Source organism: Globicephala melas, chromosome 13, assembly GCF_963455315.2.
Source record: "Globicephala melas chromosome 13, mGloMel1.2, whole genome shotgun sequence".
NCBI lineage: Eukaryota > Metazoa > Chordata > Mammalia > Artiodactyla > Delphinidae > Globicephala > Globicephala melas.
The window spans coordinates 7,340,760-7,360,573 of NC_083326.1; the positions used below are offsets into that span (position 1 = coordinate 7,340,760).

At 39.4% G+C, this 19,814-nt stretch overlaps 1 protein-coding gene across 2 annotated transcripts in view; it reads left to right on the forward strand.

Annotated features, from left to right (window-relative positions):
• ME2 (malic enzyme 2) overlaps positions 1-19,814 on the forward strand; it is a 59,256-nt gene that overhangs the window by 10,884 nt on the left and 28,558 nt on the right. For both annotated transcript variants that reach the window (XR_004041978.3, XM_030867946.3), the window contains exons 2-7: positions 3,039-3,158; positions 10,541-10,674; positions 13,238-13,387; positions 15,992-16,067; positions 17,485-17,646; positions 17,955-18,058. Coding sequence is in view for 1 of the 2 variants with exons in the window: in XM_030867946.3 (XP_030723806.2) it covers positions 3,039-3,158; positions 10,541-10,674; positions 13,238-13,387; positions 15,992-16,067; positions 17,485-17,646; positions 17,955-18,058 (746 nt within the window). In the remaining variant the exon portion in view is untranslated. The remainder of the gene's footprint in view (positions 1-3,038; positions 3,159-10,540; positions 10,675-13,237; positions 13,388-15,991; positions 16,068-17,484; positions 17,647-17,954; positions 18,059-19,814) is intronic.

A 19,814-nucleotide genomic window follows, 5' to 3' on the forward strand; every position in this document is an offset into this window, starting at 1 on the left:
CTTGGATTTGTCCTGTATGGGGCTCTCTGTGCTTCCTGGACTTGATTGACTATTTCCTTTCCCATATTAGGGACGTTTACAACTATAATCTCTTCAAATATTTTCTCAGTCCCTTTCTTTTTCTCTTCTTCTTCTGGGACTCCTATAATTCGAATGTTGGTGTGTTTAATGTTGTCCCAGAGGTCTCTGAGACTGTCCTCAATTCTTTTCGTTCTTTTTTCTTTATTCTGCTCTGCAGTAGTTATTTCCACTCTTTTATCTTCCAGGTCACTTATCCGTTCTTCTGCCTCAGTTATTCTGCTATTGATTCCTTCTAGGGAATTTTTTATTTCATTTATTGTGTTGTTCATCATTGTTTGTTTGCTCTTTAGTTCTTCTAGTTCCTTGTTAAACCTGTCTTTTATTTTCTCCTTCTATTTCCAAGATTGTGGATCATCTTTACTATCATTACTCTGAATACTTTTTCAGGTAGGCTGCCTATTTCCTCTTCATTTGTTTGGTCTGGTGGGTTTTTACCTTGCTCCTTCATCTGCTGTGTCTTTCTCTGTCTTCTCATTTTGCTTAACTTACTGTGTTTGGGGTCTCCTTTTCTCAGGCTGCAGGTTTGTAGTTCCCATTGTTTTTGGTGTCTGCCCCCAGTGGGTAGGGTTGGTTCAGTGGGTTATGTAGGCTTCCTGGTGGAGGGAACTGGTGCCTGTGTTCTGGTGAATGAGACTGGACCTAGTCTTTCTGGTGGGCAGGACTGCATCTGGTAGTGTGTTTTGGGGTGTCTGTGAACTTATTATGATTTTAGGCAGCCTCTCTGCCAATGGGTGGGGTTGTGTTCCTGTCTTGCTAGCTGTTTGGCATAGGATGTCCAGCACTGTAGCTTGCTGGTTGTTGAGTGAAGCTGGGTCTTAGCGTTGAGATGGAGATCTCTGGGATAGCTTTTGCCGTTTGATATTATGTGGAGCTGGGAAGTCTCTGGTGGTACAGTGTCCTGAACTCGGCTCTCCCACATCAGAGGCTCAGGCCTGACACCCTGCTGGAGCACCAAGAGCCTGTCAGCCACTCGGCTCAGAAGAAAAGGGAGAAAAAAAAAGAAAGAATAAAGTAAAATAAAGTTATTAAAATAAAAAAAATTATTAAAATTAAAAAGTAATAAAAAAAAGAGGGCTTCCCTGGTGGTGCAGTGGTTGAGAGTCCACCTGCAGATGCAGGGGACGCGGGTTCGTGCCCCTGTCTGGGAGGATCCCACATGCCGCGGAGTGGCTGGGCCCATGAGCCTTGGCCACTGAGCCTGAGCGTCCGGAGCCTGTGCTCTGCAACGGGAGCCTGTGCTCCACAACAGTGAGAGTGAGAGGCCCGCGTACCGCAAAAAAAAAAAAAAAGAAAAAAGAAAAAAAGAACAACCAAACTGAAAAACAAATCCACCAATGGTAACAAGCGCTAAAAGCTATACAAAAAAAAAAAAAGGACAGACAGAACCCTAGGACAGATGGTAAAAGCAAAGCTATACAGACAAAATCACACAAAAAAGCATACACATACACACTCACAAAACGAGAAAAAGGAAAAAATATATTTTTTTAAAAAAAAAAGGAAGGAAAAAACAAATCTACCGATGATGATAAGCTCTAAATACTAAACTAAGATAAACATAAAACCAGAAACAAATTAGATGCAGAAAGCAAACGCAAGTCTACAGTTGCTCCCAAAGTCCACTGCCTCAATTTTGGGATGGTTTGTTGTCTATTCAGGTATTCCACAGATGCAGGGTACATCAAGTTGATGGTGGAGATTTGGTCCGCTGCTCCTGAGGCTGCTGGGAGAAACTTCCCTTTCTCTTCTTTGTTCACACATCTCCCGGGGTTCAGCTTTGGGTTTGGACCCGCCGCTGCGTGTAGGTCGCCTGAGGGCGTCTGTTCCCCGCCCAGACTGGACGGGGTTAAAGGAGCAGCTGATTAGGGGGCTCTGGCTCACTCAGGCTGGGCGGAGGGAGGGGTACGGAATGCGGGGCGAGCCTGCAACGGCAGAGGCCAGAGTGACATTGCAACAGCCTGAGGCATGCTGTGTGTTCTCCCAGGGAAGATGTCCCTGGATCACGGGACCCTGGTTGTGGTGGGCTGCACAGGTTCCCGGGAGGGGAGGTGTGGATAGTGACCTGTGCTCGCACACAGGTTTCTTGGTGGCTGCAGTAGCAGCCTTAGCGTTTCATGCCCATCTCTGGTGTCTGCGCTGATAGCTGCGGCTCGTGCCCTCTTCTGGAGCTCATTTAGGCAGTGCTCTGAATCCCCTCTCCTCACGCACCCGGAAACAATGGTCTCTTGCCTCTTAGGCAGTTCCAGACTTTACCCGGACTCCCTCCCTGCTGGCTGTGGCTCACTAGCCCCCTTCAGGCTGTGTTCACGCAGCCAACCCCAATCCTCTCCCTGGGATCTGATCTCTGAAGCCCGAGCCTCAGCTCCCAGCCCCCGTCCGCCCCAGCGGGTGAGCAAAGGAGCCTCTCAGGCTGGTGAGTGCCGGTCGGCACTGATCCTCTGTGCAGGAATCTCTCCACTTTGCCCTCTGCACCCCTGTTGCTGCGCTCTCCTCCGTGGCTCCCAAGCTTCCCCCCCACCCACTGCCCGTCTCTGCCAGTGAAGGGGCTTCCTAGTGTGTAGAAACTTTTCCTGCTCCACAGCTCCCTCCTGGAGGTGCAGGTCCAGTCCCTATTCTTTTGTCTCAGTTTTTCCTTTTTTCTTTTGCCCTAGCCAGGTAAGTGGGGAGTTTCTTGCCTTTGGGGAAGTCTGAGGTCTTCTGCCAGCGTTCAGTAGGTGTTCTGTAGGAGTTGTTCCACATGTAGATGTATTTTTGATGTATTTGTGGGGAGGAAGGTGATTTCCACGTCTTACTCCTCTGCTATCTTGAAGGTTCTGCCAACATAAATGTATTTTGAAAAAATTTTTTCAGTTGTGGGAAGTGAAGCTTTCTAAATATGCTTTTGAAAACTGATCCCTGATATTCATGCAGTTCTATAATATGTTTCTCATCATCTTTATTTGCTTTGTTTTTCCCAGGTGAGAGAAACGATGTTGTCCAGGTTTAAAATAGTTGCCACTCCTTGTACTCTGGCATGTCGTCATTTGCACATAAAAGAGAAAGGCAAGCCACTTATGTTGAACCCAAGAACAAACAAGGTTAGTAACATTAATTCTAACACACATTTTCTCTCTTCCTGGTAAAGGTTTGATGTATTTTAGACTGATAAAGTATGAAATTTTTGTATTCTGTAGCTTTATACTGAAACTGTTCGGAAGTGTGCATGAACTTTTCTCTTTTCTCCGCACTGCGACAATTATGGCTGCTTTATACCTCCCACATTTCACCCTCACAGTTTCTACCACCCAAGAAAGATTGAGTTTATTTCCTAGTTCTAGCTCAAAAGCAAAACAAAACAAAAACCCAAGAGTAGCATATTGGCCAGAACTGTTGGCCAGATGCAGTATATTTAGATTTATCCCGTTTAGTCATATTGTCATTTTTATAAATGTTTGGTAATTTCCTAATCCCTGATGGATTATTCTAACTGCCCTTGGAGGGAAAGAAATAGAAGGGGCCTTTTATTTCCCCCCCTAGTATGCTTACCTGCACACTGAAGAGTCTAGTTAAGGGATTTTTATCAATATTGACTCATGTGGAGAAATGGCATGTATCTAAAGGAAAATAGCTCAAGATCAGCCGAAGTGTAACTGAAAGTAGGGTCCAGCTGCTCGCTGCTCAAAAGCCATTAAAGAGGCAAGATTGATGGAAAGTTAAGTTTGCTTTATTTTGGATGCCAGCAATGAGGGGGGAGGGCAGATGCCCGTCCAAAGGCATACACGCCCCCCACAACCAGTGGGCAAGAGCTTTCATAGGTCGAGGGAGGCGCCTACGTGCAGAAGCAGCACAGTCAGCTCTGACAGTCATCTTGACATTGGTCGTTGGTGGTCCGACCAGTGTCACTTTGATTGTTTTAGGTACAGTTAATCTTCAGTTCCAGGGTCGGTTCTCATTTCTTTGAGGCCAGTTCTCGCAATTGTGGCAGCTTATGTCATGGCTACAGCCTGGTCATCACATAGTTAACTTCTTCCACCTGGTGAGTGTTTCAGTATCTATAAGACAGCCCACAGGATACAGCTCAGAATGTTATCTGTAGCCCTTAAGGAGGGACTAAAGGGCCTTGACTATGCTTAACGACTAAACTATTATTATGTGGTCTCCTTTGACTGAGGACCTGGGGGTGGGCAAAGACCATAGGGTCCTGCTCTGTTGCAGAGGGAGGTACACTTCTGTGTAAATTGGGAGGGCATTGCGGTTATGTAGATGAGCAAAAGAGGTTTGGTGGAACAAGTGGCATTGGAAGACAGAAAAGAGTAGGAGAAGGGCAGGTGAGAGGAAGGTTGTTTCTGCTGACTGTTAAAGAGCTAATCAAGACATCTATTTTAAACTATGTTGTCTTCACTTACACCAGGCCAGCAAATTTAAGAATTTTATCAACTATTAACATAAATACTTAATACATAAAATTAATTCTTTAATAATCATTTTAATTTCTACTATACATTATAAATAAAACACTTTTGAGTGTCTCTTAAATCTAAATGGGAGATAGGCAGTGAAACCATGTGTAGCTACTCATTTATCTTTGGCAATAGGATAGGTAAAGCACTTTTAAATGAACACAGTTCATTTAAAACTGTATAAAAATACAGGGGTTTTAAACCCTTTATATTTTCCAGCCTTAGATAAAATCTTGTAAGGAGCAACATGAGGCACAAAGGATTTAGTGATTTGAGTCTTCTCCCCCTTTTTTCATTATAAAAGTTCATCAATTTTGTAGGTCTTTACAAAGAACCAACTTTTGGTTTAATCTTTTAATTTTTCCGATTGTTTTTTTCTATTTTATTTATTTATTTTCACTGTAATCTTTATTATTTCCTTCCTTCTTGCTTCAGGTTTAGTTTGTTCCTTTTTCCCCCTAGTTTCTTAAGATGGAAGGTTAGGCAATTGATTTGAAATCGTTCTGCCTTTTAAAGTTACATTTACAGCTACAAATTTCCCTTAGCATTATTTTCACTGTATCCTATAAGTTTTGGTATGTGTGTTTTAATTCATCTGGAAGTATCTTCTAATTTCCCTGTGCTTTCTTCTCTGACCAATTGGTTTTTAGGAGTGTGTTGTTTAAGATCAAAGTATTTGTGAATTCCCCAAATGTCCATTATTAATTTCTTTTACTTTTAATTTTTTAAATTTATTTAATTAATTTATTTATTTATGGCTGCATTGGGTCTTCGTCGCCATGCGCGGGCTTTCTCTAGTTGCGGTGAGTGAGGGCTACTCTTCATCATGGTGTGTGGGCTTCTCAATGCGGTGGCTTCTCTTGTTGTGGAGCACAGGCTCTAGATGCATGGGCTTCATTAGTTGTGGCACGCGGGCTCAGTAGTTGTGGCTTGCAGGCTCTAGAGCGCAGGCTCAGTAGTTGTGGCTCACAGGCTTAGTTGCTCCGTGGCATGTGGTATCTTCCTGGACTAGGGCTCGAACCAGTGTCCCCTGCGTTGGCAGGCGGATTCTTAACCACTGTGCCACCAGGGAAGTCCCCCATTATTAATTTCTAATCTCATTGCATTGTGGTTGAAGATCATACTTTGGGTGACTTAAATCCTTTCAGATTTATTGAGACTTGTTTTATGGCCTGATGAATGGTCTGTCCTGGGGAATATTCCTTGTGCACTTGAAAAGAATGTGTATCCTGCTTCTTTTGAGGGGAGTGTCTGCTAGGTCTAGTTGCTTTATGGTGTTGTTCAAGTCTTCTTTTTCCGTGTTGATTTTCTGTCTAGTTGTTTTCTCCATTATTGAAAATGAGATATTGAAATTTTCAGCTTGTTGAATTGTCTTACTCCCTAATTCTGTCAGTTTTTGCTTCATGTATTTTGTTATCTAACAAAATATGTTTATAATTGTTGTATCTTCTTAATGGATTGATGCTTTCAGCAAAATGTCCTCCTCTAGTAACATGTTTGTTTCAAAGTCTATTTTGTCTGTTACTAACATAGCTACTCCAGCTCTCCTTTGGTTACTATTGACGTGGTGTATCTTTTTCCATTCTTTTACTTTCCACCTATTTGTATCTTTGAAACTCTCCACCTATTTGTATCTTTGAATCAAAGTGTGTCTGTTGTAGTCAGCATATGATTGGATCATGTTTTTTTATCCATTCTTCCAATCCTTTTAATTATAGAGTTTAATCCATCTACATTAGTGTAATAACTAATAAGGTATGATTTATGTCTGCTATTTTGCTATTTGTTTTAAAATGTCTTATGTGCCTTTTGTTCCTCTTTATTGTTCCCTTCATTTGTATTAAATTTTCTATGATGCCATTTAAATTCCCTTGTCTTTTCTTTTCCTGCCTATTTCTGAGTTATTTTCTTAGTGGTTTGCCCTGGGGATTACAATTACCATCTTTAAAACAGTCTAGTTCAGTTTGATACCAATTTAATGTAAACAGTACACCGAAATTTTGCTCCTGTAGAGGTCCATCTCCTTCTTTTGTGCTGCTTCGTCATACAAATTACAGAGTACAAATTACATTTTATACGTTGCATGACTGTCAACACAGATTTATAATTACTGCTTTATGTAATTGTCTTTTAAATTGGGTAGGAGAAAGAAAGACCTACAAACAAAAAGTACATTTATACTGTCTTTTATATTATGTAGTCATTTTATCCGTGTTCTTTGTTTCTTTGTGTGGATTTGAATTATTGTCTAATGTCTTTAATTTAGGCCTGAAGGACTCCCTTTAGTATTTCTTGTGAGACAAGTCTGTTAGCAATGAATTCTCTGTTTTTGTTTATCTGGAATGTCTTAATTTCTCCATTTATTTATTTATTTATTTATGGCTGTGCTGGGTCTTCGTTTCTGTGCCAGGGCTTTCTGTAGTTGTGGCGAGTGGGGGCCACTCTTCATCGCGGTGCGCGGGCCTCTCACTATCGCAGCCTCTCCTGTTGCGGAGCACAGGCTCCAGATGCACAGGCTCAGTAATTGTGGCTCATGGGGCTAGTTGCTCCGCGGCATGTGGGATCTTCCCAGACAAGGGCTCAAACCCGTGTCCCCTGCATTGGCAGGCAGATTCCCAACCACTGCGCCACCAGGGAGGCCCAATTTCTCCATTTTTGAAGGATGGATTTGTAGGATTTAGAAATTCGTGGTTGACAGGTTATTTTTCTTTCAGCACTCTCTATGGCCTCCGTGGTTTCTGATAAGAAATCAGCTGTTACTCTTTTTGAGGATCCCCTGCACGTGATGAGTCACTTCTCTTTGCTTTCAGATTTCTGCTGTCTCTGGCTTTTGACAGTTTGAATATGATGTGTGTAGGGGTAGAGTTCTTTGAGTTTTTCTTGATTGGAGCAATTGAGCTTCTTGGATGTGTGGATTAATGCTTCTCATCAAATTTGGGAGGTTTTTAGCCATTATTTTTTCAAATATTCTTTAGCCTTTTCTCTCCTCGCCTCTGGGCCTCCTGTTATGTACGTGTTGGTACTCTTGCTGGTCTCTCAGGTCTGTTCACATTTATTCCTTATTTTTCTTTTTGTTTGTTTGTTGTTGTTTTTAATTTTTCCTTTCTATTTCTCAGACTGGATTATCTCAGCTGACCAATCTTTAAATCTGATGGTTTTTTCCTTCCACCACTCAAGTCTGCTTGTTGAGCCCCTTTAGTGAATTTTTTATTTCAGTTGTTGTAGTTTCAATTCCAGAATTTCTATTTAGTTCCTTTTTTATCTTCTCTGTTTATCAGTATTCTCTATTTAGTAGGATGTCATTCTCACACTTCTTTTTAGTTCATTAGACAATGTTTTTTTTTAGTTTTTTTGATATATTTAAAATAACTAACTTTTTTCTTTTTTTAAATTGAAGTATAGTTGATTTACAATGTTTCAGGTATACGGCAAAGTATATTCTTTTTCAGATTCTTTCCCGTTATAGATTATTACAAGATATTGAATATAGTTCCCTGTGCTGTACAGTAGGTCCTTATTGTTTATCTGTTTTTTATATAGTAGTGTGTTAATCCCAAATTCCCAATTTATCCGTCCCCTAGAATAACTAAAGTCTTTGTCTAGTAAGTACAATGTTTGGGCTTCCCCAGGCAATTTCAATTAACTGCCCTTATTTCCTGTATATGAGTCAGACTTTATGTGTTTTGTTGCTGTTGTTGTTTGTTTGTTTATTTTTTGCTTGCCTTATGATTTTTGGTTGAAAACTGGGCTTTTAAAATAATGTGGCTGCCCTGGAAACCAGATATTCATTCCTCCCAGTCGTTTCTGAACTAATTCCTTCTTCTTGTTATGTATGCCTACTGAAGTCTCTGCTTTGTTAACTTAGTGATCAGCCAGTGATTAAACAGAAACTGAAATACCTAGAGCCATTAAATCTCCCATTCTTTGCCAGGGGGCTTTGTGTACCTGCTGGGGTGTGCCTTCAGGACTCAGCCAGGCAGTTTACAGCTACGCATCAGCCTTCACTTCCTGTTTGCACAGAGCCTCAAGGTTAGCCAGAGGTGGGAGCTTAGGGCTTTCTCAGGTCTTTCCTGGACATGCGTACAGCTGTGCATATGACGTTCTAGGTTCTCAGGAATATGTCTCAGCATTTCAGAGTTCCCCATGGACATCTCATTTCTCAGCTTTTCCTTTTCAGCTTTTTGGTTATTAGCCTGTTGTTTGCCCCAACTGTTACCTACTGCCTTGGGGAGCTGCTATGTTAAATAATTGCCTCTGATTGTTTTCAACAGACCCTTCTGGCGGGAAAGGCTGTTCACACTGCCTGAGCTCCAAGTCAGGTCAAATAAAGACAGCCTTGCAGATAGGGTCTTCCAGGTCAGATAATAACAGTTTCCTGGATATGGGGCTTTAGAGGAATCTCCAAACCCTCCTGCCTTCTCCAGTGACTGCCAGGCTCTGATTTTCAAAGCGATTGTTTCACAGTGATTGCGTTTTCAAGGTTACTGTGGAGCTGGGGAGGGGAGCTAGGAACAAGGCAAGTTAAAATGCCATGAAGCTTGCTGTTCTCACTGAAATTCAGCAGTTTTTCTTGAATAAATGCTCTCCAACTGCTGAAAGCTTTGGTTAATTTCCAGAATTCTGATCATTTGGCCAGGGTTCTTGTTGCTTTTATGGAGGAAAAGATTTTTAGAAGTCCTTTCTCTGGCATTTTTACTGACATCATTGATTAAAAAAAAAAAAAATTTAACCCATAGCTGAATACCAGAAACTGAAAAAGAATTTATTACATAGGTCAATTTTTCTTAAGTAGCATTCTTCCTTCCCCCTCCCTCTGTTCAGCCTCACTCCTTTCCGGTCACGGTAGCCTCTTAGTTTGGTTTGTGTTCTTTCAAACTGTATTCTGTTGATTGCATTTTTAACGTATGCATATATCTGTATATAATATGTACTTTACGGGGGTTTTCTAAACATAATAATTAACAGTGAATTTGTTTTGATTTTCAACTTGACTTTTTCTCCTAACTGTGTATCTGGGAGATCTTTCTACTGCACACTTAGAGATACATGTTTAAGTGTGTTTATGGAAATACCATAGGTTGCTAACTCTTCCATAATTGATGGACTTTTAGTTAGTTTGTAATAGGCAAGAGAACTGGAAACAGTGCTACAACTAATCTCTTCATATACGCGTCTCTATATATGAATATATCTCTAGGATAACTAACTAGAAGTAGAATTGCTTTGTGTGCATTCAAGATATGGAAGCGACCTAAGTGTCCATCAAAAGATGAATGGGTAAAGAAGATATATGTACACACAATGGAATATCATTCAGCCATAAAGAAGAATGAAATTCTGCCATTTGCACCAATATGGGTGGACCTGGAGTATTATGCTCAGTGAAATAAGTCAGACAAAGGCAAATACTGTGTGATGTCACTTATATGTGGAATCTAAAAAACAAAACAAGTGAATGGATATAACAAAACAGAAACAGACTCACAGATATAGAGAACAAACTAGTGGTTAGGAGGAGAGGAGAGGCAAGGGGAGAGGGGCAAGATAGGGGTAGAGGATTAAGAGGTACAAACTACTTTGTATAAAATAAATAAGCTACAAGGATATATTGTACGGCACAGGGAAATATAGTCATTATTTTATAATAATTTTAAATGGAGTTTAATCTATAAAAACATTGAATCACTATGTTGTACACCTGAAACTAATATTGTAAGTCAACTATACTTCAGTTAAAAAAATAATAAAGTATGTGCATTTTAAAAAAATCTAAGAGTACTTTGAAATTGGCTTTCAAAGCCTAAACCAGTTTATATTCCAGCAATGGTATGTGAGAGTAATTCTTTTACCATACCCTCCCCAGTACTAGATATGATCAATCTTATAAATTTATGAAAGTCCGGGCAAAAATGATATCTTGTTGATCTTTTTAAGTTTATGTTTAAATTGTGTTTGGTAGGAGGCACCATTGCTACCCCTGTAAGTAATAATTTTTAATCCTTTTGTTTTTTCCTTTTTAGGGGATGGCATTTACATTACAGGAACGACAAATGCTTGGTCTTCAAGGACTTCTACCTCCCAAAATAGAGACACAAGATATTCAAGCCTTACGATTCCACAGAAATGTGAAAAAGTTGAATGGCCCTTTGGAAAAGTAAGAGTTGATTAGATGTTTAGTTTTTTTATTGGTGTTCTGATCAGAAAAATTGGGAGTATTATGATTATTATCGCATGAGAAATATACAGTCTCAATGAAACTTTTGTTTTAGTCAGTTGGTATATAATGATTGTTTCCTTCACTTATTTTCACTATTGTAAAATTTAGCAGAAATCAATATTTTATGGTTAAAATCACAGAGCATTTCAGGTTTGAATGGAATGTTAGAAGCAGAGGCTATCACCTAATTTGCACCCATTCTATTCAATAACTTTTACTGATCCCCTACTTTGTGTGTGCCATTGCTAGCCACTGAGGATATAAACTGGGTGATAGATAGGGTGGCCATGTAATATATCGTCCAATCCCAGACACTTTGGGGAGTAAAAAAGAAGTAACTGAAACTGTCCCGGGCAAATTAGAATGTATGGCTACCGCAGTAACTCACAGCCTAGCCTGCCTTCTAGGAGCTCATTAATAGATGGCTATACTATGACTGTCATTGTATAGCACAGTGAGAAAAAGGGACCTGTAGAGTACATTCTGAAAATGTGAAGAGGGATGCCAGCTGAGCTTGGGGAGTCACTTCCTGGAGGAAGTGATGCCTGAGCTGAATTTGAAACAATATGTTACAAGGAGCAGGCAAAACGAGAAAGAAGGGCAGGGTATTCTGGTAGAGGGATCAGTCTGACTGTAGAACTAAAAATATTTATTGGGTTTATAAAATATAGGGGATTATTGGATATTGGTGACTAATGAGAGTGGTTTCTTTACATTATGGGGCATACATATATACATGAAAATATATATGGTCTCGAACTCATGTTACCATGGAGGGAAGACAAAGTCAAGAAGTGGCGTGAGAGTTAAAGAAGAGGGAGGAGAGTGTTAACGGGACCTGAAGACAGCAAAATCTGAAGTGTATATATGTGTGGTGGGGGGCAGCGAATGACAGAAAAGGACCCCAGAGAGTGTGCCAACTGAGCTGCATTTGGAGAGCATGAGTAGAGGACTGTGCCTGGTCAGAGGGTGTTCCAGGCAAAGGGTGTGTCGGCGTATGCTGCAACTCCAAGGTCAGAGTTGTGGTGCATTTGAGGAAGTGAAGTAATTCAGTATGAAGATGAGGCTGCAAAGTAGTCATTGAGGTCTAGTTAACTATTTTAGGAGCTTAAGCCTATTAAACTGGCATTTGGAAGCCATTCAGGGAGAATAGAAATGATCAGAGGTATGTTTTTAAGAGAAGAATAGGATTGGAGCAGGGGAACAAAATTGTGAGAATAGAGACTACAACACTGTAAAACATCTATACTCCAATTTAAAAAAAAATTAACTTTACTATATTTATTTTTAATTTTTTCAACAATACCTCTGTGCTCTTTTAATCTTTGGTTACTTATTCTCTAGTTTTTAGCTTAATGGTTTGTTTACTAAACAAACATAGAAGCTTTAATCCTAAAATAAAAAAATAAAATAAAGGCTGTTGCTTTGATGCCTGTGGTGTTAATAAGGTTTGAAAAAAAAAGGTTCTTGAGGTAGCCCAGGTGAGAAGTGACGGTGGCTTGGGCTGGGTGGGGATGGAGGGAGGAAATAAATATTTGAAAGATATTTCACAGGTAGTCTCTGTGGGACATACTGATTTATTAGGTTGGGGTGGGGGAGGGTGGGAGAGGAAGAAATCAAGAATGGACCCTGGATGGATTCCCATTTGATCAGATGATAACAAGGGGAGAAACAAATGTGGGGAAAAGACAATGAGTCTGTTTTAGACATATTTAATTCAGTGTGATTACTGTTTTTTCAGGCCAACATCTCCCTGTTTTCTAACCTTTATTCTTTAAAAGCTGTTATTTATATATTTATGTGAATTGACCATTGCCTCCTTTTGTGCTACCTGTGTGCCCTGTATAGAACTTAAAATGCCTATAAGCCTCCTGGATTATAAGCTCCATGAGGGAAATTCCCTGGTGGTCCAGTGGTTAGGAGTCCTTGCTTCTACTGCAGGGCAGCATGGGTTTGATCCCTGGTCAGGGAACTAAGATCCTGCATGCCATGTGCTGCAGACAGATGGATGGATGGATGGATGGATGGATGGGTAAATAAATAAACAAACAAACTCACTCCACGAGGACAGGGGCACTTCTTACATCCCTGGAGTTCAGAATAGTACCTGGCACGTAGTATTTTGTAAATATTTGAATGAATGCCACTTTATTTCCTTATTTACGTGTCAGTCACCTTGAAGATTAGGTCCTTGAAGTTGGGGCCTCATGGTAATTTTTGTGTTTCCAGTGCCTGATACAGAGCCTGACTCACAGTTAGAGCTCAATAAATGTTACCTGTTGGTTCTGTTATTACTCTTTTCATCATCACCATCTACCATTTAAGCACATTTTTATTTTTGTTGATTTTTAGTCCTGGGTATTATGTAATGATAATATAGGGTTTTGTTTTCCAGGGGGAGGGAGTCCTCAATTTTAGATGTTTAGATTTGACTTCAAAGGCCAAAGTCTTTAGCCTAATGCTGGCTGATGTAGACATTATTTGCTGTGCTTAATTTCAGATACATCTATATAATGGGAATACAAGAAAGAAATGAGAAGTTGTTTTACAGAATACTGCAAGATGATATCGAAAGTCTAATGCCAATTGTATATACACCAACAGTTGGTCTTGCCTGCTCCCAGTATGGACACATCTTTAGAAGACCTAGGTAAGGCTTATTTTTAAAAATATATTTGCAAATGACTATTGCGTAGAAAAAACATCACTTCATAGCCCCTATTGCATTTCTATTTTATGTATTGCAGTCTTATCCAACCACATTTCCCACCTCACAAAAGCTTAATTTGGACCAAAAGGGATTAATAAAAATCTAACGTGTCATATCTTTTATTTTGTGGAAATACCATCATTTATTCCTAACCTTCTTTAAGTATTTATGATTGTTAGAGGAAATGTGCATTTTTGTACCAAAAAAAAAAAAAAACCCACAGTATTCTTAATTTTGGTGGCATATTCTGCAGAATAATCATAAAAGTTTTTGACAATCTGGCCAATTAAGAGATAGATTCTCATTTTTTTATCAGCTTTATTTCTATTGTTTGTCCTTTTTTATGAATTAACACAAATTTTACTTTCAGATAGTTCAAGTACCTCCAGATATTTTAAGTGGAAAGGGTACTGGAATGAGCATTGGCTCAAGTCTTTGAATAAGTTACTTTATTCCTCCGAATCTGTTTATCATAAGGTAGGAATACCAGTATCTTTCAAAGAGCTGCTGAGAAGGTCAGATGAGGAAACTGATGTGACAGTTTTTTGTAAACTTATAAGCATTGTATAAATGCTATTTTTACTTAATTTGAGTTTTCTTCTCTGTTCCTCTAACGTGTAATCATTTTCCACAATCCTTATGTTTTTCCCATGTCCTGCTTACATATTGGTACAAATGTAGAAATGCAAACACTGTGTGATAGCATTTATCTTTAGTCTCCTCTCATGTAGTGTAGTGGCTTTCAAACTTTAATGTGCCTATGAAACATCTGTGGGGCTTACTTAAAATGTTCATCCTTGCCAACTTTCCTCTCCTTCCTATTCCCAAGATTCTGATGAAAAAGAGAAAGGTCTGGAGGTCCGGATTGTAATGAACACCGTCGGTGATGGTGTTGCAGGTATTCCCCGGAAGACACTTTGAGAACACTGTCTGTTCTGTCCTATGTGCTGCCATCAATTAATATGTCTAAGCACTTCTGTGGTATAACCCAGCTGTTCAGCTCTTTTATAGTTTCATTTTCACTTATAATAGTACTTCCCAATCCAGATTAAAGGACAAAGGAAAACAAAAAGATACTGATGTCTGGGCCCCAACCACAGAGATTCTGATTCAGTTAGTCTAGAGTTGGGCCCAGGTGTTGCTGTTTCATAAAATCTCCTGGTGTGATTTTGATGTGCACCCAGAGTTGAGAACTCACATGAAACATAAAGAGCTTTTGGGTGAGGGCAGATACTGTGTATCACTTGTGCAGTGGCAGTGGTTTTTTGTTTGTTTTGTTTTTTACATAGAAGATGGTCAGTAGGTCTTGGTTGTTTAAGTCCAAGCTAGTTAAATCAGAATCTCTGGGGGTAGAACCCTGGCATTTTAAAAAGCTCATCAGATGGGCTCCCCTGGTGGCGCAGTAGTTGAGAGTCCGCCTGTCCATGCAAGGGACGGGGGTTCGTGCCCTGGTCCGGGAAGATCCCACATGCCACAGAGCGGCTGGACCCGTGAGCCATGGCCGCTGAGCCTGCGCGTCTGGAGCCTGTGCTCTGCAACGGGAGAGGCCACAACAGTGAGAGGTCCGCGTACCGCAAAAAAAATAAATAAATAAATAAAATAAAAAGCTCAGCAGATGATTCTACTATGAAGCTCTGGTTGAGAAACCGTTTAAACTGATTTAAGCTGGGATAGTAATGCCAAAGTTAAGATGTCGATGAGAAGAATGGATAAGCATCAAGTTCCTACTGTATAGCACAGGGCACTGTATTCAATAGCCTTTGATAAACCATAACGGAAAAGAATATGATAGAGAATGTATATATGTATGTATAACTGAATCACTGTGCTGTACAGTAGAAATTAGCACAACATTGTAAATCAACTATACGTCAATAAAATAAATTTTTTAAAAAGGATATCAGTGAGAAAGTTAAGAATCAGTTTGAAGGCACTGGGAGCCCATTGGCCCTCGTCTTTACTTGGCCTGTTTTCTAGAACCTATGTTTCTTTTTTCTGTCTCTCTTCCTGCCTTCCTCTCTTCCTTTATTGAAATCTGGATTATCTCAATTGGATAACAATATACAATGTTTAAAATAACTTTTTACTTTTTCCTAATGCTTCAAGGATGGATTTTTTATGTGAAATTACTATAGTTTTCTTCTCTCCCTTCCTGCTCCTTCAGATTTCAAATTTTCAGTTTCAGTGACTTTGGACAGTAGTTTACTTAGCTTTATCGTGCTTTCCTGCATTGGTGGGTTGTCTTTATATTGCTTTTTACTGGAGGTATATTGAGTTTATTTGAATAGGAGATGTGGATACATTTCTTCTTGGGTAAAAATGATCACATCATTTAATAATAACCTTTGTTGCAGCTACTATGTGAACAATGCAATTACAGTTTGAAGTGGTTGAAAATAAACCTGTGTGACTTAGGTAAATCTGCTTGGAAATGACAGTGTCTTGATGTTTTACTAAAATATCTAAATATTCCAATTATGAACAAAAACTTAGAAAAAACCAAAAACTGTTGTGAAATGCAAAAGTGTTTTTGTTCTGTTGCAGGGGATTATTTATTTCAATCTCAGACAGAGGTCATGTTAGATCAATTGTGGATAACTGGCCAGAAAATCATGTTAAGGTACTAATAGCACAACCTTCCTTTCACAATGTTTTTTCTTTCTATGTAAGTTACCTCTTACAAGGCAGAATTTTCAAAAACAGTTTTTTTTCATTGTTGCTCTGATTTATTTTGTACTTGCATACATGTAGATTTAGTGCTCTGAGGAAATCATGATGGTAATTATAAAATGGGTTACTGGTATAGAGTTTGCCCTGGGAAAGCAACTGGGCCTAGTAAGGTGAGCCTGTTCACTTCAGTACCACTGGTATCTCTTGCCTTCTCTATATTCCTTTACTTTTTCAGTTAATATTATTCTAGGTAAAGAAAATACATTAAAATGCCATAAAAACTTTTATTCTGGTGGGCAATGGGGAGGATTCATTATGTCTTTTTTCTTCTAATTCTAAGATAAATTTAGATCCTTAAGCAAATATACCACTCTTAGCATTTCAAATTTAGCAAATATAAACAGCTGTCAATCTGGCTGTCTTTCATAAAACAAAAACTAATGACTTCTTTAAGATCTTTTGGTAGGCTTTAGTGTTTATTACAGGCAGTAATCTCAGTTGCCTTTATTGCGTGTTTTCCTCACCAAAATAATCTGTGATGAATTATCATTTGTTCTAATAACCTAAAAAAAATTTGGTCAGATAATTAAATTCATAGTATCCTCTTAAAACCTTGTAGGTGTATTTTTTATTCTAGATTTTTTTCTCCATTGCTAAGGTTTTTCTTGTTTGGCTTCAGTTATTATTTGGAGTAACATGTTATTTCTAAACTCTTTTTTTCTCTTAGGGTTAATCTTTATCAGAAGTTCCCCTCTCCCCGTTTTAGTCATTGTGAACATATTCAAGTTGATCCTCTAGTCAGCAGCATTCTACTCCTAAACCAAAGACACAGGGAAATCAAATCTAGTTAATTCTCCTCTTTACATCTATATTCTAGAAACCCTAGAATTTTAAGTATTCTTGGTTGGTTAACTTTGAAAGTTAGTTAAGAAACAATTTTATTTTTAAAAGTGAGAGTGAAACTATGTGAAGAGAATCTTTTTTTGAGGTTTTCTGTTTTGTTTTTAACAGTAGCTTTTCTGAGATAAAATTCACATACAATGCAATTCACTGGCTTAAAGTGTAAATTCAGTAATTTGTAGTATATTCACAGAGTTGTGCAGCCATCGTCATTGAGAACATTTTCATCACAGCTCCCTCATCCCCACCCTGCCAGAAAAGCCCTGTACCCGTTAGTGTCACTCCCCACTCAGCCCTAGACAACCACTAATGCACTTCTCTCTCTGTAGCTTTACATGTTCATGTGAATGGAATAATCTAATACATGCTATTTTGTGATGAAGAGAATCTTTTTGTGAATGTGTTTCTTAAGTGCTCCATTTTGGACAACTTATAATTTATTTTACTTTATCTTATTTGTAATTAAGGCTGTTGTGGTGACTGATGGAGAGAGAATTCTGGGTCTTGGAGATCTGGGTGTCTATGGAATGGGAATCCCAGTAGGAAAACTTTGTTTGTATACAGCTTGTGCTGGAATACGGCCTGATAGATGCCTGCCTGTGTGTATTGATGTAGGAACTGATAATCCAGTGAGTAAAATCATTTTCCCCCTTTGACCCTTCTCCCATATTAAAAAAAAAAAACTGCTTTATTACATTCCTCTTTTGAAGAAATATAAGAAGAGAAAATTCTGTGATTACATATTAGCCTTTGTCTTAAACGCCTTTTAATATTTATGCAAATAATAGTAAATTAATACTATTAAGTTTTTTGAAGAAGGGCAATAAAGTTTTAAAAATTATTAACTTCTTTATTTTACAATTTTCGTTTTATAGAATGTGTTTAAACTGGTTGTATAACAGAATGCTTTTATTTTTACGTTTGTTCTCTTTTATAGGCACTCTTAAAAGATCCATTTTACATGGGTTTATATCAGAAAAGAGATCGATCACAACGTTACGATGATCTGATTGATGAGTTTATGAAGGCCATTACTGACAGGTATTTTTTAAAAGTTTGAGTATATGAAAGCATCTCTTAAAAAAAAAAAAAAGGAACCACAGTTTTGTTTTCCTTTATCTTTTGTGAAGATAGGTAGAAGGAGATTAAATTTTGGAGAACTTAGGTTCTTTCCTGCCTGATTCGATGTGCTGATGTGTGGTGATACCCTCTGCCTTGCCTTCCTGAGTTATCTGACATCTTGAGCACACTGAAATCTTCAAGTCTGCACTCACTGCTCCTAAAATCCCCTCACTGTGCGGTTCTTTCAGCCCTTGGCATCCAGGCTGACTCCACCATTCCAGTGAAACCCTTGTGCAGCTTTCGTGTTTTAAATTCTGACCATTTGGTCTTCTTCTCTCTCCTCCTCTTTGCAGCATCTGACCAGGTTTTCCACTCCTACATCCTTGAAATTGTTTTCTCTTGACCACTAAAAGACTTTCCTAACTTGGTCTTTCTCCCACCTTTTTTCTTTCCTTTGTCATCTCCACTGGTTTTTCTTCCTCTCTTATTAAATGTGGGTGACTACATAGTTCTCTTCTCTTCTCATAGTCTTGTAAGCTATGACCTTTATGCACGTGACTCCTAAGTCCATGAATACCCATCTCTGTAGTCCCACATCCCTCTGAGGCTTGCGTTCCCAACAGTTGGAATCCTCCATCCAGACATTTTGTTGCTCCTTCATATTCATGTCCGGAACAACTCCTTCCCTTTCTAAATTGCCTATCTTCTGTAAATCCAGCCTCTAATAATGGCATTAACATGGTTGACAGGGTTGTCACCAGACCTTTGATCTTGGTCTAATCTTTGACTCTTTCTCCTCCTCCATCAACCCCGTATAGTGTCACTCAGTCCTCACATCCAGTTGGTACTATCCCTTAAATGCCTCAGAAATATATCTCCTCTTTTCCATTGCCACAGCCTTTCTGCAGATCTTCATCTCTCTTTTGGATTCTTTAAAACCTTCCTCCAACTTCTCTCCATTTCCTCTCCACCTTACCACCAGATTAGTCTTTTAAAAACATGCACTTTGTTATATCATTCTTTTGTTTGAAATCTATCAGTGGTTTCATGTTGCCATAGGGTAAAGTCCAAACTCTTTATGATCTAGCCCTGCCCTACCTTGTAGATTATTGGTACATGGAAGATAGTAAAAAATTAACTCCTGGGCTTCCCTGGTGGCGCAGTGGTTGAGAGTCCGCCTGCCGATGCAGGGGACACGGGTTCGCGCCCCGGTCCGGGAAGATCCCACATGCCACCAAGCGGCTGGGCCCGTGAGCCATGGCCGCTGAGCCTGCGCGTCCGGAGCCTGTGCTCCGCAACGGCAGAGGCCACAACAGTGAGAGGCCCGCGTACCGCAAAAAAAAAAAAAAAATTAACTCCTTTTCAGAATCAAAGTTGACATATCTAAAACTAAACCTTTTATCTTCCCCAAAATTGCCATCTCCTCCCCTTCCCCTCATTTCCTTACCTTGGACAATCAGATAGTATCTCTTAGTCATCCAGGCTGCCTTGGCATTTTAACAGCATCTCTCTCACTTCCCAGGTGGTCCTCATCGTCAACTTCTTTTTGTTCATTCTGATGTCTCATAATTGTCCCTTTAACTTCCTGTGGCTTCTGCTTCAGATCTTCTTGTCGTCCTCTCATAATAGCTGCCCAGCTATTTGTCCTTCTTTCTCATCTCTCCCCAGGTTGATACATGCTGTGTATCGCTGGCAGGTTTATCCTTCCTAAAGGGAGTCTCAGATGAATTCTTCC